This window comes from Olea europaea, unplaced genomic scaffold (assembly GCF_002742605.1).
Source record: "Olea europaea var. sylvestris unplaced genomic scaffold, O_europaea_v1 scaffold1708, whole genome shotgun sequence".
In the NCBI taxonomy this organism is placed as follows: domain Eukaryota; kingdom Viridiplantae; phylum Streptophyta; class Magnoliopsida; order Lamiales; family Oleaceae; genus Olea; species Olea europaea.
Genome location: NW_019234770.1, coordinates 43521 through 61378, shown reverse-complemented (window position 1 = coordinate 61378; position 17858 = coordinate 43521). Strand labels below are relative to the sequence as shown.

At 34.9% G+C, this 17858-nt stretch overlaps 1 protein-coding gene and 1 non-coding gene across 2 annotated transcripts; both read left to right on the top strand.

Moving 5' to 3' along the window:
* Nucleotides 1–1745: 1745 nt before the first annotated feature.
* LOC111377685 (nucleolar protein 6) lies at nt 1746–14534 on the top strand. The gene is made up of 26 exons (XM_023000814.1): nt 1746–2061; nt 2395–2556; nt 4169–4334; nt 4436–4552; nt 4645–4778; nt 4863–5022; nt 5912–5979; nt 6336–6431; nt 6543–6658; nt 6843–7017; nt 7118–7228; nt 7318–7396; nt 7490–7633; nt 7725–7838; nt 10760–10881; nt 10963–11045; nt 11120–11244; nt 11331–11448; nt 11530–11667; nt 12348–12444; nt 12562–12687; nt 13238–13330; nt 13420–13525; nt 13642–13784; nt 13886–13972; nt 14198–14534. The coding sequence occupies exons 1-26, from the start codon at nt 1900–1902 to the stop codon at nt 14321–14323; spliced, it is 3168 nt and encodes a 1055-aa protein (XP_022856582.1). The 5' UTR covers nt 1746–1899; the 3' UTR covers nt 14324–14534.
* Nucleotides 14535–17272: 2738 nt separating this feature from the next.
* Nucleotides 17273–17344, top strand: TRNAQ-CUG. Its single transcript has one exon. It is a non-coding gene; the product is annotated as a tRNA-Gln (tRNA).
* The last annotated feature ends 514 nt before the right edge of the window (nt 17345–17858 follow it).

Below are 17858 nucleotides of genomic sequence, written 5' to 3'. Positions count from 1 at the left end.
GAGTGGGCCATAGACCCAAGTAGGTTGGCCAAATATGATAACACGTAACACTTAATATGTTATCTTCTTCATCTTAGGATTGGATGGTTTTTCTTGCCTTCGATGAAGAAAGAAGTTTACCGCTGCCATTGGAACAAGAGTTGCTACGATTTTTCGAATGAGCCAATTGAGGAAAACTGGATACGGGTGGGGGTGTTAAATAAGTCATTCAATTGAAAATAATTTAAAAAGTTTTTATTGTTATTCCTGAAAATTATAAGTTCACTATTATAGGTCATTCTATTGGTAGATTTTAAACTTACTTCAAATATTGAGGCCCATCATAAGTTTATCCACCAATAGATTTATATGATACGTCATCGGTGTTTAATATAAGATAAGTTGCAATAAAAAAGTAGTGTACTTCCTAGATAAAACTTGAACACTATTTGGGGATTTAGAAACATAATAAGGTTGATTTGCCTAAAGGAAATTTGAAGATTGAGATATTCAAATTTAAGATGAGTTACTATAGATCTGGATAGTTGTTTCCATTGGGTGAACCCAATCAAACTTGAGTTAAAAAGGAACAGATACATTGTGAAAGCAACCTTAAAATAAACTCCCAAGTGAGAGATTGAATATCAAGTTTGGTGGTACGCATATCACGAAATGAAAATAAAATAATTAACCATTGAGGATCATGATATAATTAACCTTAAGACTTATGGTGATTGAATTGACTATGTACATATATCGATCGAGAATCAAATAAGTAAAAATTGATATCGTGTCTTAGAAGCCTCTTATGATTTGCTTGAGTAGTTTCACATTCGAGAAGATTACGACAAGCTATCTAATGAATTGATTTTTAATTATATTTGCTCATGTATTTGAATAGATAATCTTGTTTGAGACGAGCAAGAGTACAAGTTTGGTGGTATTTGATATATGTATTTTACACGCTTGTTCGTGCTTACGAACTTAATAAATATTTAGAGTGAATTTCTACTTAATTTATTATAATCATCATTATTGTTGGTAAAACCCAGATTTGAAGGTAATTGAAGGGAAAAAAGAACGATTTTAAGTCCACTTGAAGTTACTTTCGAGCAATTGAAGACTAATTGAATTGTACATAATTGATAAGAAGCATTAAAAGATTAATCGGAGAAAATTCACAAGTTATGGAGAGTGAAGTACAACTTTTATATGTAAACTCATAACTTTTTTTCTACTTTTAGTCATACATCGTCCAAAACAAACTTTTCACAAGATTTATTTCATAAATTTGACATCCAACATGTTTAAGCAAGAGCAAACTCTATTGTTGATGCCTTCCCTCATGTGGTCATGCTACAAAAGATTATTACATCTCGACTGCATTTCAAAATTTTAAATTTAGTCCAAGCTGATGCTTCTATTTTCATTACCTTCCCAACCAAGGACTAGATGATGTTTTTTTTTATTTTTTAACTCATACCACCACTTTGTACATTAATTGAAAAATCGATACAAAGATTTAGCTCATATTTGATGAGGGTTAAAATCAGATTTTAAGTAAATTTGATAAAAATTGATGAAACATGCGTTAAAAACTAAAAAGTTGTAGGTACTATAAAATGCGTGGTTAAAATTAATGGTTAACTTAGATTAAAATTTTAATTTTAATTTCCACCAAATAGGGCTTAGTTTCTACTGGGTGAATAAATTGGGGACTGATGCTGAAATTTTCTCTTGTGATTAAATACATGAAGTTCGCCAAATCAGGTTTCGGGGTTTATACTGTTTTATTTCAGGGTTTTGATCGATAAAACCCTTCGCCCGCCCTCTAACGGTTCTCTCCCTGTACACACACACACAAACCAGAGCTTCAGCGACGTTCAGTCGTAGTGAGAGAGCGAAAACTAAGAAACAAGCATGGGTTCAGAAGCAGGAATACAGGCAGACTCGACTAATTTGAAGTTGAGAGAGCTTCTAAAGGAGACGCAGCTCGATTATTCCTCGGAAAACACTAAAATCATCAACGACGTTGTTTCCGCCCTCAAAGAAGCCATTGATCAAATCCCTGAAGACTTTCAGGTATGTGTTCTCAAGATTTCACTTAAAAGTCTTTCAATTTACTTCGCTTTCTGAAAAAGTTTCGATTTTTCTTTTTGTACTGCGTTTTTTTTTTTTTTTTTGGTTTGCGTAATTGATTTAATTTTATGGGTTCAACTTGTGTTTATTTTAGGTTAGAGCTGACCTTTTTTCTTTTTTCTTTTTTTTATGCTTTGAAAAACAGTTTGCAATTTTGTTGTACTACGTTATGGGATTAGTAATCGTTTTAATTGCTCTGGAATAAGGTTTTGAATGTACTGTACTACTGTTTGTATTTCTAATTGGTTTAATTTTATGGCACAACAATCATTGTAGGTTGCAGCTGACACGGCGCCAGGATTTGTTAAAGACATTGGTGCTGATAAAGTTGAATTCAAGTTCAAGAAACCTAAGTCTATAGAAATTGGGGGCAGTTATTCGTTTAAATGCGCTGCTAAACCGGATGTACATGTTGATCTTTTTCTCAGATTACCCAAGGTATTTATTCTGTTCTTTATTTGAAGAGGAAATATTTAGACAGAGATTTTTTAAAAACAATAATGCGGACCCTGTTTCCAGTTAATCCTGTCAGTAATGCATATTTAGGCTTTTTATTTGACTCTGAATTGAAAATCTGCAGCATTGTGTATGACAATAGAATTATGAATGTATTTTACAGGCTTCAACATTTTTATAAAGATGTAATTGTACTAGGTAAACATTATATATTTTGAGGTACGATCGCTATTCTTTTGTTGGAAAACGAACTTGCTTATAATGTCCAAAGGATTTTTACTGGTAAATCAGAAGTTATTTTGTTGACACATCTATTTTGAAATGAACTAATGAACACTAATAAAAAGATGAGGTGGAGTTTAGCCACTGGACAAATTGAGACAGACACTGCCCACTATACACAGATTCTTTGTTGCTTCTCATTATTAGTTGACTGATCTTTTGAATACATGCCATCGACATTTTCCTGTTCACTGCATTATGAAATGTATCGTCTCTACAAATTGTGCTTATGATTGACTTATAATAGTTGTATTAGGGATGTAATATATTCTTAGAAATCGAAAGTTGCAATTTTGCGGTGTTACGACTAACTAATGCAAAAATACTCAAGTGAAAAGAGAGAGAGAGAGAGAGAGAGAGAGAGAGAGAGAGAGAGAGAGAGAGAGAAGGGAAGTCGAAACGTGGACGTACCTGGTTCTGCCTAATGAAACCTACGTTGATGGGTGAAGATGATGAATTCACCAGAAACAGGAGAATACTAGGACTTGGCACACTTTGATGCCCAATTCCTTGCTGCAGGACAATGGGAAATTTGCTCATGTTATCAGTTTAATTGCAACCTCTATGTACAGGCAGAAGCTGGGTTAATGTCACTCAAAAACCGGGCTGAGATTTTACTGCACTGGAGGGTGGGGGTGTGTGTTGATGTAGGCATTTGTTTGCTTTCTTTTTGGTACCCTGCCCTTTGCTTTGCAGACTAAAGCCCATTTTTTTCCTTCAAATTTCTGTTAACAAATACTGGACCAGTTCAGAGATGGGGTCCAGATTTGATGCATCAAGCCTATTGCCAAAATCTAATGAAATGCAAGAAAAGGTAGTCTTTGTATGGTTTAGTAAGGGAAGAATTAAGATTCCATAGGGAGAAAAGATTGCAGATAAATCTTGACTGGAGAAACTTTGGAAAGTTGATTTCTTATTCATCGTAAATATCAACTTTGAGAAAATACTTTACATTTTCCTTCCGGGCCTTATGTCCATGGTAATGCTGCAGAGCTTACATGCTGCTCGAATTGACTTGGGGGTAGTATTTTTGGTATTACAGTACTATGCTTCTTATGAAACAATTAGAACTTCTTGATTATATTTTGCTTCCATTTGGGTTTCATTTTCTTCTCTTTTGAAGTCAAATATTAATTTTAACCACACATTTTGTAGGATTCACAAGCACTACCCATTTATCAACCACTCATTTCTTGAAAGTAGAATTTTAGCAAAATAAAATGAAACTCTAACGGAGGCTGCTATTGTTAGAGTGAATGCTGAGCAGTTTTAACTCATGCTTTTGTGCATACAACTTTTTTTTTCTTGGCAGGAATGCTTCTATGAGAAAGACTATCTAAATTATCGCTATCATGCGAAAAGATTTCTGTACCTCTGCATCATCAAGAAATATGTAAAACTTTCTTCTATCATTCAAGAAGTAAAATGGTCAACTTTCCATAATGAGGCCCGTAAACCTGTGCTGGTTGTCTATCCAGGTCTGTAGTGTACTGAACATCGCATTCCTTTCTTTCTTTAAATTGAGTTGTTGATCTTCGGGCCAATCACTTCTATGTCTGCATGTTTTCCTATATTTTAGCTGCACGGCTCTCCGGAAATGCTGCTTTTTGTGTCAAAATAATTCCGACATCCAAATCCATATTTTGTGTATCAAAGTTGAATTTACAGAGGAACAATGTTCGCTCACTAAATCAAGGTATTGGGAGTCTTTTTCATGATACATACCATCTTTTTTCTTGATTTTAATTGCTAATTGATTTCTGAACCTGCATTGAAATTTCAATACAGAGGGTGTTTTACAAGCTACACCCAAGTACAATAGCAGTATATTAGAGGACATGTTTCTAGAGGATAATTTCGAGTTTGTTAAGAGGACTTTTATGGGATGGAAAGAACTGGGAGAAGCATTGATACTGTTGAAAGTAAGACAGTATGGTGATTGTGATTCTGTTTGTGTGGCTCCATGCTATTGAGATAGAATGTCACGTTTTTGTGTCATATTACAGGTTTGGGCTCGACAAAGAAGTTCGATATATGCTCATGATTGCTTAAGTGGATTTCTTATAGCAATCATAATGGCATACCTTGCATCAAAATCTAGTAAAAACCGCATCAACAAATCAGTGAATGTAATTCAGATTTTGCGCATCACACTGGACTTCATTGGTACGTGGCTCTCTTATATATGTGCCTTATAGCTGCATTCATAATGATGATACATGTTTACTTCACATTTTCTTGCACATGTTCCATTGATGGACATAAATTTGATGTTGATTGGTATCAACGACAGCGAAATCATGTAACCTGTAGTTGTTACAGACTCCTAGGATTTGAATCTTGATTTAAGGTGCGGTGACTGAATACTTGCATTGCATAATGTCTTGCTAATTATGTTATACTTAATCGGAGTTCCCCCAATTGTTAGATATTTAATCTTATTTTAGAATGGAGAAAAAGGAAAGTGTCAAGGGTTTGATGCTTGACATTTGACTCAGTAGTACCAAAGGGGATACATTTATATCTGAAATGTTAAAACTATTATTGCTTATTGATAAAATTTAGACAGCTACTTATCTGCTATCTTGATAGTCAGCCATGTGGTTTCCTTCCATCCTTGTCGTTTTTAGTTTTTCAGTTTCTTTAAATTTTAATCTATGAATCTCTTGAGGTTGAACTAGTATTGAATTGGACGTGCTGGTTAAACTGTTCAATGAAGTAGATTCATTGAATTAATTGATTACCATCTTATGTAGTTGATATTGGCTAGTAGATGAAGAGTATATGACAGTTGCACTAAACCGAAGAGAATATGACAATTGCACTGAGCCTTTTTCTTAAGCTGACAACCTAATTTCAAGTTGAGTCTGTAACAATGCGACCAGCTAAGCGCTTTAAACCATACTCTTACTACATGACGTTGGAGGAAGTTAGAGTGGCAGTCCCAGTTGAATAATCTTACCTGACTAACTATTTGCTCTTTTAGAAAGTTGTGTATCAACAGTATTATTTATAATTAGTCATAACTATCAGTTTGTCATGTTCATCTTTGCAGCCAATTCAAAAGTATGGGATCATGGGCTCTACTTTCAGCCTGAAGTTGAAAGCAACATTTCAAATAAGGTATTGCCCTATATTTCTGATCCTTTTCATGTTATTTTAAGAGCTTCATCAGCTTCTACCAGTGTATTGCTTCCATGTTTCTTTTTATAGCTAGCTTCTTCTGTAAGATCATGATTAGGGGGCCTTTATTGTCTGATTGATTTAGATTTTATTTCTTTTGACTAATCTGACTGCTTGTCCTTGCAGCAGAATCACCCGTTCACTTTTCTTAAAATATTATGCTTTTGTGAGATGCCCTGTCTTTCATGCTTCCTTGCAGGTGTTCAACGCTTGCTGTATCTGAACTAATAACGAAGACAGTATATTCTGGTTTTCGTTGTTTAACATGAATACTGATTTCAAGTTTGGAGTTGCAGGATAGGAGGAAAGAGTTTCAATTATTCCCTGTAATAATTTGTGATTCATTTGGTGTCAATTTGGCATTTCGGATGTCACTAAGTGGTTTCCAAGAGGTACAATGTTAGCATATTGAATTTTTTTCTGCCTCTGAAGTGGATCTATCTATCATTCCTTTTAAATTGATATACACTGTTGTCTGCTGATGATAATGATTCTATATTCAGCTGCGAGATGAGGCTGCTCTAGCTCTTAGTTGCATTGATAAATGTAAAGATGGTGGCTTTGATGAGATGTTTATGACCAAGATTGATTTTCCTGCCAAATTCGATTATTGCACAAGGTACGGTACATCTTTATGAGGTCCAATAGTTTTAATACTTTGAACCTTTTGCCCTGTACTGTCATTGATGGTTCGGTTTGGAAGTATAATGGATTCTTTGAACATTTGACAGAGAATATATGTCAATTAACTTGTATTTCATTAGCGTCTAGCTTCTTGCACTTACTCACATGCTAGGTTTTAGGTTGAACTTGAAGGGTAGCCGTGAAGTCTATTCTTGTGGATTTTGTTTGGATGAAGAATGTTGGAGAACATATGAGCAGAAGGTACTCTCTCTAATAGACCAAGCGTTGAGAGGGAGAACTAAGCTTGTTCGTGTTATCTGGAGAAATGCTACTTCTGAATGCAATATTGAAGATGTACGATACTCAACAATGATGTACTAATGTGATCTTTGAAATTTTATGGCATGAATTGGATATATTTGATATGAAACATGTTGTAACTGTCATAATCCAGGGTTTATCCACGTTAGATGGAGAGGAATTGCTTATAGGGATCTCAATAAACTCTGTGGAGGAAGCATTTAAACAGGCTGTCATGGGTCCAAGTTCGGAAGAGAAAGATAAGGTGGTAGATTTCAGAATGAGAAGTTAATTTTATCAGTACTTTATGCCCATTCTAATTTAATTATTAATGGTTTTTACATCTTACTTTAGGCTGTTGAATTTCGAAAGTTTTGGGGTGATAAGGCAACACTAAGATGGTTTCGTGATGGTAAAATTGCTGAAGTTGCAGGTGAGGCATTGATATATCTGCTTCTCTTTTCTGCCTGGTGTGAGATCACTAATTTTTATAATAATATGCTTCTTCGGTTACCTTAACCGATAGTATGGGAGCACGAGGAGTCGGAAAGGCATCTCATCATAAAAGAAATTATCGAGCATGTTCTATCACGCCATCTTTCCCTTCCGAAAGAAAATATCATTTCCATTGTAGATCAACTTGATTTTTCACTTTGCCTTGGCAACAAAGGTATGGCTGTATGTGATGAAGTTTATTCTTTCATTCTTATGAAATGCTTAAGGACTACGCGTGATCATTAACATGGATTTATGAACTACAGATCCTATAACATTTTCGGCGAACCTATTGAAGGCATTCGATAACCTCTCAAAACATTTGCGCCTCCTTGATGATATTCCTCTCAGGGTCTCCAGTGTGCAACCTCTGGATTCAGGTCTCTTTTTCAACTAAAGATCTCTCCTCTTCCTTGCTAATACATATAGTCACATGATCATACAATTTTAGGTTTCTCATGGTACTGCAGTTTATCTTTTCACACCTTCAAAAATGATTGATTGATACCTAAATTTCAAGCTGAAGTACACTAGCTAAAAATGTTGACTTGGTGCTTAAGCTCCTTTTATTGATTTGCATGTGGTTTTTAGGCTATCAAATGATCATTATTTTCCCCTCTCGAAGAACTTGTATTTTTTAAAGGAAATTATCATGAAGAAAATGAACTCTAGCAGAATAAAGAGACCAAATTAAAATGAACTCAGCAATGATTTTTTTTTTCTAAATGTTCAAATAGTCATAGAAAAATAAATTTACAAGTATTGCACAAGTACCAGGTAAAATGTACTAGAGCCTAGGTTAACTCATGCTTGACCCAAATTTGATAGCTTGAAGTGACTAGCCAAAAGAGTAACCTATAAGCAATGCCTTGTAGCCTTGTACTCTTTTTGCAAGCTCAACCCAGATTATACCAAAAGCTCAGATGTTGGGCAGTGTTTTCAAAACTGCCTCCGTTTGAATGCTACTTAGGAGCCTCGAAGCTTATAATCTGAGTTCCCTATGTCAAGGCTTCTACTTTGACTTACTAGTGTGCACGGTTTTGTGCCAGTCTCAGTTTTGTTTCTGATAGATGAGAAAATGTAAAGAACTTCACAAGTTGAAAACTAGACATTCAAATTTGTTGATATATATATACATTTTTTTTTTTTTAATTTTTTTTTTTTTAAGGATCTTTTAGATACAATTTGACACCCAACTAACTGTTGTACCACCCTCGTGTATACATATTCAGTAGTACTCTTCTTGCTATCAATATTTCCTACCATGTCAGTGTCTACACAGCCCTGTAATTCTATAACTTGATTTTCTGAAACATAAGGCTATGTCTGAATTACCTCTCAAGTATTTAAGAATCCACTTTACTGCCTTCAAATGCTGTTTGCAATCTATTAACAACTCTCACTACATGTGCTATGTCCGGTCTTGTACATACCATGGCATACATAAGATTGCCAATAACAGATGCATAAGGTAACTTGGCCATGTAGGCTCGCTCCTACATTGTAAAGTGATGCTCATTTGATAGCTTGAAGTGACTAGTCAAAAGAGTACGAACTGATTTTGCATCATTCATGTTGAACTTGCTTAGAACCTTATCACAATCTTCCTGTGACAATTTCAAGACGTCACTGTCCCTAGTAATTCTCATTCAAGGATTTGTTTTGCAACACCAAAGTCATTCATTGCAAACTTCCTATATAATAAATTTTTCAACTTATCTATTTTTTGTTTGCAAGCACACGCAATTAATATGTCATCAACATATAGCAGCATGATAATATAGGAGTTACCAAGGTTCTTTACATAGCAACAATGATCATGACACCTTCTGAAGCCATTACTACTCATAACACTATCAAACTTCTTATATCACTGTCTTGGAGCTTATTTAAGACGATATCAAATGTGAAGTTTGTATACCATTCTCATTTTTCTAGTACTTCAAAACCTTGTGGTGCATCATATAAATTTCTTTATCCAAATCACCATGATGATCTCACTGCAGAGGTCAATCCGTGACCAACTTTACGAAGTGCCAATAATTAGGCTCCACAACATAACAATTTATACATGAGAAAGATGTGTTATAGTGATAATCTAGTTTTTAATAACTATATTATATTTATTATTTTTTCTAAAGTAGAGCTGTCGGTACTTAGTTGTTGATTGTGAGGAAGGCCTCAATGTTATCTTGACATGAAACAGAAACTTCAGCGATCTTCCCTTTTGCTTCACCATCAGGCTATGGTGAATAATGAACAAGGAACAATTGATGAGGATCTGACCTTATATCATTTTAGAGCCTTCATCATTTATTCCTCCTCTTCTTTATCTAGCCGCATTGCACCAACATGGATCTAATAATCTATTGGTGTACATTCAAAGTTAGATAAAATTGCTTCTTACCCTTATTTTTGTGTAAAGGATCTAGTAGGTTGAGTAGCGATTGCTATCCTTATTATTATCCTTATTATTATTTTTTTTTTTTCAGTTGGATTCTTTATGCTTCTAATGTTTTACGGCATCCTGAAAATTATATACGTGTTAATCTGAAGTCCACCCCGCCACAACTTGAATTCGAAATGTTAGTGAAACACTAGATTTCTTATCTATAAGATTTTTTGTAAAAAATACCAATTGAATATAGGGTTTCTTCAAACAACAAGGGGTTGCGTCAACTATTCAATCAAATGATGTCGAGCATGTTTCCCATTTCTCTGGAGAAACAAGTGGAGAAACGATTGGGCTGTTTCTTTTTCTTTATAAAATTGTGCTCAATTTTATATGCGGCAATTCGACCAAGATCTCTTCCTTAGATGGGGGCATGGTGATCTCTTCCATGCCCCGATCCATGGAGCCCTTACCTCTGGTTGTGAGGACCTAGTAATCCCTGACCTAGGGAATGAAATGAATTCAACAGCGGGGCAAAACAAAGCTTGTTACACACATTATCCTCATCATCGATGATTAAATTTCTGCTTAGTAACACGTAGCTTCAATAATGAATTCCCAAAGAAATACAAGTACTAGCAATTTAGCTTTTATTTACAATGCATAACGCTGGAATACGGTATATCAAGACAGTATTGGTGTTACTGAGTGAGTTTTATGTGAAGGGGAGAGAGACGGAGGGAGGCCTGCCATCCACCCTAAAAAAAGCAAGAATATGGCATACGAAGACAGTGTTTGTGTTACTGACTTTTTTTTAATGAAAAATCACACAGCATTGTTGAGTGGACTTTTTGTGAAAAATCACACGGTATGATTGAGTGAACTTTTTGTGCTTACTTGTACACACAGCTTTCAGGTTAACATCTGTCTTTCCTCCTCAACCTCATCCTTTGGCATATGAAGACAGTGTTGGTGTAAAGCCGCAGAAACTCACTTCAACCTGTATACAACCACTTGAAGTCATGATTCAGGCATGGATAACTGATTGCATTTGTTCTGTTTGTTTATTCTTCCCAATGGTTTCTGAAATTTTATATTTATTGTTCTTGTAGCTGGAAGGTTCAGGAAACTGGCCGATGGATGAGCTTGCAATGGAGAAGACTAAATCAGCATTCCTTATGAAAATTGGTGAAAGGTTGGTTTGGTTTAGATTTGTAATGTGGAAATACTTGCAATATGAATGATTTATCTATCATATTATAATGACAGCCTTCAAGAGAAATGGGGGATTAGTTGCACAGCTACAGAGGAGGATGTAGATGTTTTCACGTCCGGATATGCTTTTCGTCTTAAAATTTTGCATGAGAGGGGTCTGGGCTTGGTGCAAAGGCAAGGTGAGAAACTCTTTCGTTTGATAGTCCAACACATTCTAAGGGATCTTGGGGTGTTGCGCTTACAGGAATGAATTTCCATTTCATAGGGAATGCTCATGTGAAGCGGGTACTATCCTCAGACAAGAAACTATTTGTTTGTGGTCAGCATTCCAGCATGATCAATGGTTTACGGGGTCGTTATCCAATATATGGACCAGTTGTTCGGTGAGAATTTGAGCACATCCTCCTACCCCACATTCCTTCCCACGGAGCCAGTTTTTGAAATTTTTTTGCTACTCCGTGCAGGCTTGCAAAACGATGGGTGTCCGCACATCTTTTCTCGAACTCGTTGACAGAAGATGCCATTGAGCTACTGGTTGCTTATCTCTTTTTGAAGCCTTTACCATTTAGACCTCCTTCTTCCCGAATAACTGGATTTTTAAGGTTGATTCCATTTTCATGTATATAAGTGATTTATGCATACTCTACTCTCTCACTCTCACTGTAAAACATTCGCGTGCATACACAGCTTCTTCCCTATAAAAACATTCCTTGTTGAGGTACTTCCTTTTGAAGTCTTAGTGAAATGTGTATTCCTTTTATACATTATGCCATTTGAATTCTTTGTCATGCCATAAAGGGAAGGGTAGAGCAATAAATACTAAGTGTTAAAAGATGTGGAACAATTTCGTTTCTCTCCTGTTCCCCTGTCATTCCCTGTTATGAATCCAAACATGAAAGTCAGAAATCCTCCATTCCTTTTGGTTATCCTGATCAAGATGAATCTTGAGAAATGTCGCATTCCCCACGCTGTCATTAATCTCCACCGTTCTGCCAATTATTACATCAAATTTGCTTTAAGTTTTGAGACCATGATGAATGACCGTAATTTGGATTAATTGTGAGTTTCATGTTTTTCTGTGCAACAGCCAATTGTAACTAAAAGAACCTAACAATGATAGGCTCCTCTGGCTTTTCTCTTTTTGTTCTCCTCAAATGATTGTGGTTATTTGAGACACTCCTAATGCATGCAATTCCTGCTTAGCTTACTTTGTGAAGGCTGATTCTTCGTGATTTTCCCATAAATTAATTAATGTCTCGTATGCACATTGATGTGGTTGTAGATTCTTACGGTTACTGTCAGAATATGACTGGAGTTTTTCTTCATTAATTGTTGACATTAATGGTGATTTGACTCCTCAAGATGGAAAAGAAATCAATGTAAGTGCTGCAGCTCAAGTAGTTGGCCGTGAGTGGTCTTTATTAGTTTCTATCTTCACCGTCCTTCCGTTTCAGAGTATTTGTATGAAATAATGCTCTATACATTTTGTTGCATAGGATAATTTCATGTCAAATCGAAGAGAGTACAGAGATGATATGCAGAATATAAGCCCAGCCATGTTCATAGCCACAGCTTATGATAAAGCATCTGAAGCTTGGACCAGGGCCTCACCAACTGCAGCAGTGAGTAACGCTTGATATTTTAATTGGTTTAATCGTAATTCTAAAAAGTATCTTATTATGTTGCTTGGAACTTGTGCTATAAGGTTCTGCTTGTTAGAGTTGCTGATAATTCGCAAAAATGTGTATTTAATGTATATTATTTCTGATTGTTCTTTATTTCAATCTATCACTATCTCTTTCCAAATAAATTTCTCTTAAAATCTATCACAACTGGAAATAACAGTAGACATTCGTTCTCTTAATATATGTGGTTGAGAATTGAATTCGACTATGCCCCCGTTTGGCCCCCATTTTCTCTAAATGAAAATGGGTGGAATAGTGTTTTTTTGAAAAATGAGTGGTTGAAAAAGAAGGAAAAGTTTTCGATTTACGTATAATATTATTTTATGGAAGATTGTGTGGTTAAAAATAAGAGAGAGAAATGAAATGTAATGTAATTGAATTTAATGGGGGCTATATTTGAAGTATTATAAGAGCCTATTTGTTCTGGATATGCTGGGAAAATGGGTTTACTTCATTTGCATTGACACAAGTGGTATTGATATATTAGGAACTTAGAAGATTGGCAGCATATGCAGCCAGCAGTGCAAAGTTGTTGACCAGTCTCATTATGCAGAATCTGAATGATTCTTACAGATGGGAAGTGAGTGAAATGACATATTTTCCTACTTACAATTTTTGTTCCTTCTGTTTTTCCTTGGTAATGATGTTCTAATTTTTTTTCTTTTCCAGTGCCTTTTCCGCACGCCTTTGAACAACTACAATGCTGTTATTCTTCTCCACAGAGATAAATTACCTTTTCCGCACCATCTTCTTTTCCCGTCTGAAATCAATCAAGGTTTTTACGTCACAGCTTGTACACATACTCATTGAGCCCTAAATCTGTGTGAACACAGATATGCAACCATTTCTTTGGAATTTTGTCTAAAATATATATATTTATATTTGACGCAGGGAGGCACATTGTGCGTGGGAATCCTAGCGAGATTTTCCACCCTTTCTTGATACCTGGTGACCTCAGGGGAAGCTTGGAGGAAATGAAGAATAAACTGATGGTGAACTTCGATCCACTTGGACATTTTACACGTGACATTGAGGCAAGTAATGTTATTTCGGCAGATTTTAAATATTACTTGCTATAACTAGTGTTTCAAAGGGATGAACATTCCAAGAGATTTTTCTTTTATCACATCTGCAGAGAGAGTTTCCTGATGAGTTCAAGGTTTGGTATGATTCTTTGGGCGGTGATGCTGTTGGTCTTACGTTGAGAAATAAAAGTTCAAAGGTATATTCGGGGTTCACTTATGAGGCTTTGACAACATTTAGAGCATGTATGGCTAAGATTAAAAGTGACTTAAAGTCACCCTTTTTGCTAAACTTGTTTTCTGAAAGATGCCATTTTTGGTATAAGGTTCTCACCTTAAGTTTTACTGTAAAAAAGTAAGTTTAAGCTTTAGCCTAACATGCTCTAATAAGTAGTTTCCTTCTTGATCCTGGATTGTGTTTGCAGAAGCGGGGAAGAGATGTGAATTGTGAGGATAAAGATCTAATCGATTCATTGAGAGCTGTTGGTGAGCTCGGGAAAGGGTTTGTTAGAAATATATATTTGCTGAAGGCTCCAAAAGTAAATAGTTGAACTATTTGGTGTTTTTTTTCTTCTTTCTTTTTACGGTTTTATACAAGTTGTACCTGCTCGAGATTATTGTAGTTAGGCGTAAGTTACTGATGAGCAGCATTTTTGTGCATCATTAACGCGGTAGATTGTGGTTTTTATAGATGATAATGTGCTGTTTAAAATTACACTTTCTTAGTTGACAGTTTAAAATTCAAAAACCTTTCCTGATTGACAGAACGTTTCGCTCCTGACACTTGAAAAAGCAGCTCGATTGTCCACTAAGGTGTGACAGATTTGGTTGGGGGTTTCTTTGTTGGGATTGAGAGGAGAAAAAACCCCTTGAAATTATGAGAAGTGTCTCTTGTGACAAATTTCATTGATATTAGAATAATATAATGATTCTCTCGCTTTATTTTTATATTTTTTCTTTTCTAGTGTCGGATTTTATTTTACTTTTCGTCTCATTCTTACTTTTCACCCCCTCAAAGTTAAAGTTTCCAAAGAAAATTGGGTTCAATGTACTTTTTAGTAAATAAGGAAAAGACAAAAGGTGCCTTCGATACTTTGATTGTGGGGGTAGCTAATATATTATCTTTTTGAGGGAAATTAATGTATTTGAGTCAAAAATGAGAGAGGAAAATTTACTATTTTTGTCGACTAAATTTCTTATTCTGAATGCACGGGTCTTTTAAATTTACTTTCGGTTTTTCTTTTTTATTTTTTCAAGCAAATTTCTGAGTGTTTTTTTTATTTTTTGGGGTTGAGATGTCCATGATTAAAAATCAAATACGATAAGAAATAGAATAAAAATGAAACTTAACAAAAAAGACGTATCGTTATTTGAGTGGTTATTTGGAAAAAAAAAAAATGCAAGGGAGAAACTTTGCCCTATTTTGGTAGGGATTTAAATCAGATTTTTAATGAGTTAATTTCACAAACGGTCACTGAATTTAATAAAAAATCACAAAACAGTCACTGAAGTTTAAAACTTTCATAAATGGTCACTTAAATTTCAGGCGGTTTTATTAATGGTCACTGAAGTTTTTAAAACTTTCACAAATGGTCACTTCAAGTACCAAAATGATTCTAATTCAAACTCTGATTAAAAATCAAATACGATAAGAAATAGAATAAAAATGAAACTTAACAAAAAAGACGTATCGTTATTTGAGTGGTTATTTGGGAAAAAAAAAATGCAAGGGAGAAACTTTGCCCTATTTTGGTAGGGATTTAAATTAGATTTTTAATGAGTTAATTTCACAAACGGTTACTGAACTTAATAAAAAATTACAAAACGATCACTGAAGTTTAAAACTTTCATAAACGGTCACTTAAATTTCAGGCGGTTTCACTAATGGTCACTGAAGTTTTTAAAACTTTCACAAATGGTCACTTCAGGTACCAAAATGATTCTAATTCAAAGTTAATGACCGAAATACGTGACCATACAAATTTTAGAGGACCCCAGGTGCAAAATGTTTTCCTCCCACTTCCATGTTCATTCTCCTTCTTCGGCGCCAGTGGATTCAAGGCCAAAATCGAGCACCCTACCGCCGAATAAACCACCGGATTTTTACACCACAAACACACCCTCATCACCCTCCACAATTTTATACCAATAATCAACCAAAATACATAAAAAAAAAATGAAATGAAATGAAATGAAATGAAATTCAGGTCCAAAAAAACTGTAATCACGCACGATTTTCCTCCAATTCCAGCCAACCCACCATCACCCATACCAAAACTCCATCACAGGCTATTAGTACTCCCCAAGACGAACATGTACATGGTCCCATGCCATCACAAAACAATTTAAATCTAAATCTAAATGATACCAGTTTGAAGGCAGCTGGCAACGAACTTTCCTCTCCAATTTCCGGCGCCGGCATCAACAATTACGGTCGGGAACCACCACCATTACCTTCTACTCATCATGGCGAACAAGATGCACATATGGTTCCTCACCAATTTATTTCGAATCAGCCAATTTCTGTTCATGCATCTTCTACGTTCGAACGGCTGTCGAAACGATTTCAATTGAGCACTCAAATTTGATTCAACCTATAAATAAACACGGGGAAACTGAAATTCATCATCAAACAACACTGGGTAACCTTTCAATTGCAGAAATTACATCACCAGTTCATCAAATTTTGAGGTCAAATGCTTGAAGTGCCACCGAAAATTGAAGGGAGAAGGAAAATGGGAGGAAAATTTTTTGCAGCTGAGGTCCTCTGAAATTTTTATGGTCACGTATTTCGGTCCTAAAATTTGAATTAGAATCATTTTGGTACATGAAGTGATGATTTGTGAAAGTTTTAAAAACTTCAATGACCTTTAGTGAAACCGCCTGAAATTTAAGTGACTGTTCATGAAAGTTTTAAACTTCAGTGACAATTTTGTAATTTTTGGTTAAGTTCAATGACCGTTTGTGAAATTAACCCGATTTTTAATAGATTTTGATAAAAGTTGACAATGCATGGTTGAAAAATTGTAGGTTCATGAAACATGTGATTAAACTTCATTTTTACTTTGAGTTCGATTAAAATTCGAATTTTAAATTTTACGAGGGAGTGGGCATAGTATTTAGTAGAATGTGACATACAAATGACTTTTATTGTGATTTTTTATGGCAATCGTATCACATAGGCATATACGACTATCTTATTGAAGCTTTTCTTCTTGTCAAGGAAATCGAATGTTTTATTGATGTAATTATTAACTTCGTCTAAAAAGTTTAATTTTTAACGACTTCTCAACTCAACTTTTAGATCTTATTTGAAATATTAATGTTAAAATTCAATAGGTTGGTCTTGAGTTTGGAATTTAAAAAATATCCGCATCAATAATGAAAGTAAATGAATGATTTTCTATCCGATTTCTTTTATTGTGGAACTTCAAGAAACTGATTAACGTACAACTTTTTATTTATAAATATTAAATAAATTACCAAAAGTAACATAAATTGGTCCCATGGTCTAGTGGTTAGGACATTGGACTCTGAATCCAGTAACCCGAGTTCAAATCTCGGTGGGACCTTTCTTTTTTATTGTTTTTTCCTTTTGACACATACAATGATGCATTTTTTAATTTTTTTATATTTTAATATATATTTTTCCTCTTGAAATTAATTGATATCTGAGGCTCGGTTTATCACAATTATTATTTTCTCAACATTCTCGATCGCGATTTACACCAAATATATTTTTCTAATTTTAAGTTTATTTAAAGCCTAGTTAAATCAAGAAAATTAAAACTAAAAAAAAATATATGTATTTTTCATAAACAGAACCTCGATCACGTCAAAAGTATCTCTAGAGCAATAACAACATAATAATTTAGTAAAAAAAAATTATCTGCTTAATTAGTCAAAATGAAAAATAATTTTGGGGTTTTCAAACACAGTGCAGGCAGGGATGTATCAGCTTATCTTGTAAGCTAACCGTCGTCCATTTGAGGTCACTAAAACCTAGAAAATGCCTAAGCAATTTGAGGTTTGCGCCAAGTTATTATGGGGGCATGTGTTTCCCATTGGGTTAATGCAGGGACGGAT

Coding starts and splice junctions, on each gene's coding strand:
- LOC111377685 (XM_023000814.1), top strand. CDS start 1,900: ATGGGTTCAGAAGCAGGAATACAGGCAGACTCGACTAATTTGAAGTTG. Junction 5,980..6,335: donor AAAGCAACATTTCAAATAAG/GTATTGCCCTAT, acceptor TTGGAGTTGCAG/GATAGGAGGAAAGAGTTTCA. Junction 7,018..7,117: donor CTGAATGCAATATTGAAGAT/GTACGATACTCA, acceptor GTCATAATCCAG/GGTTTATCCACGTTAGATGG.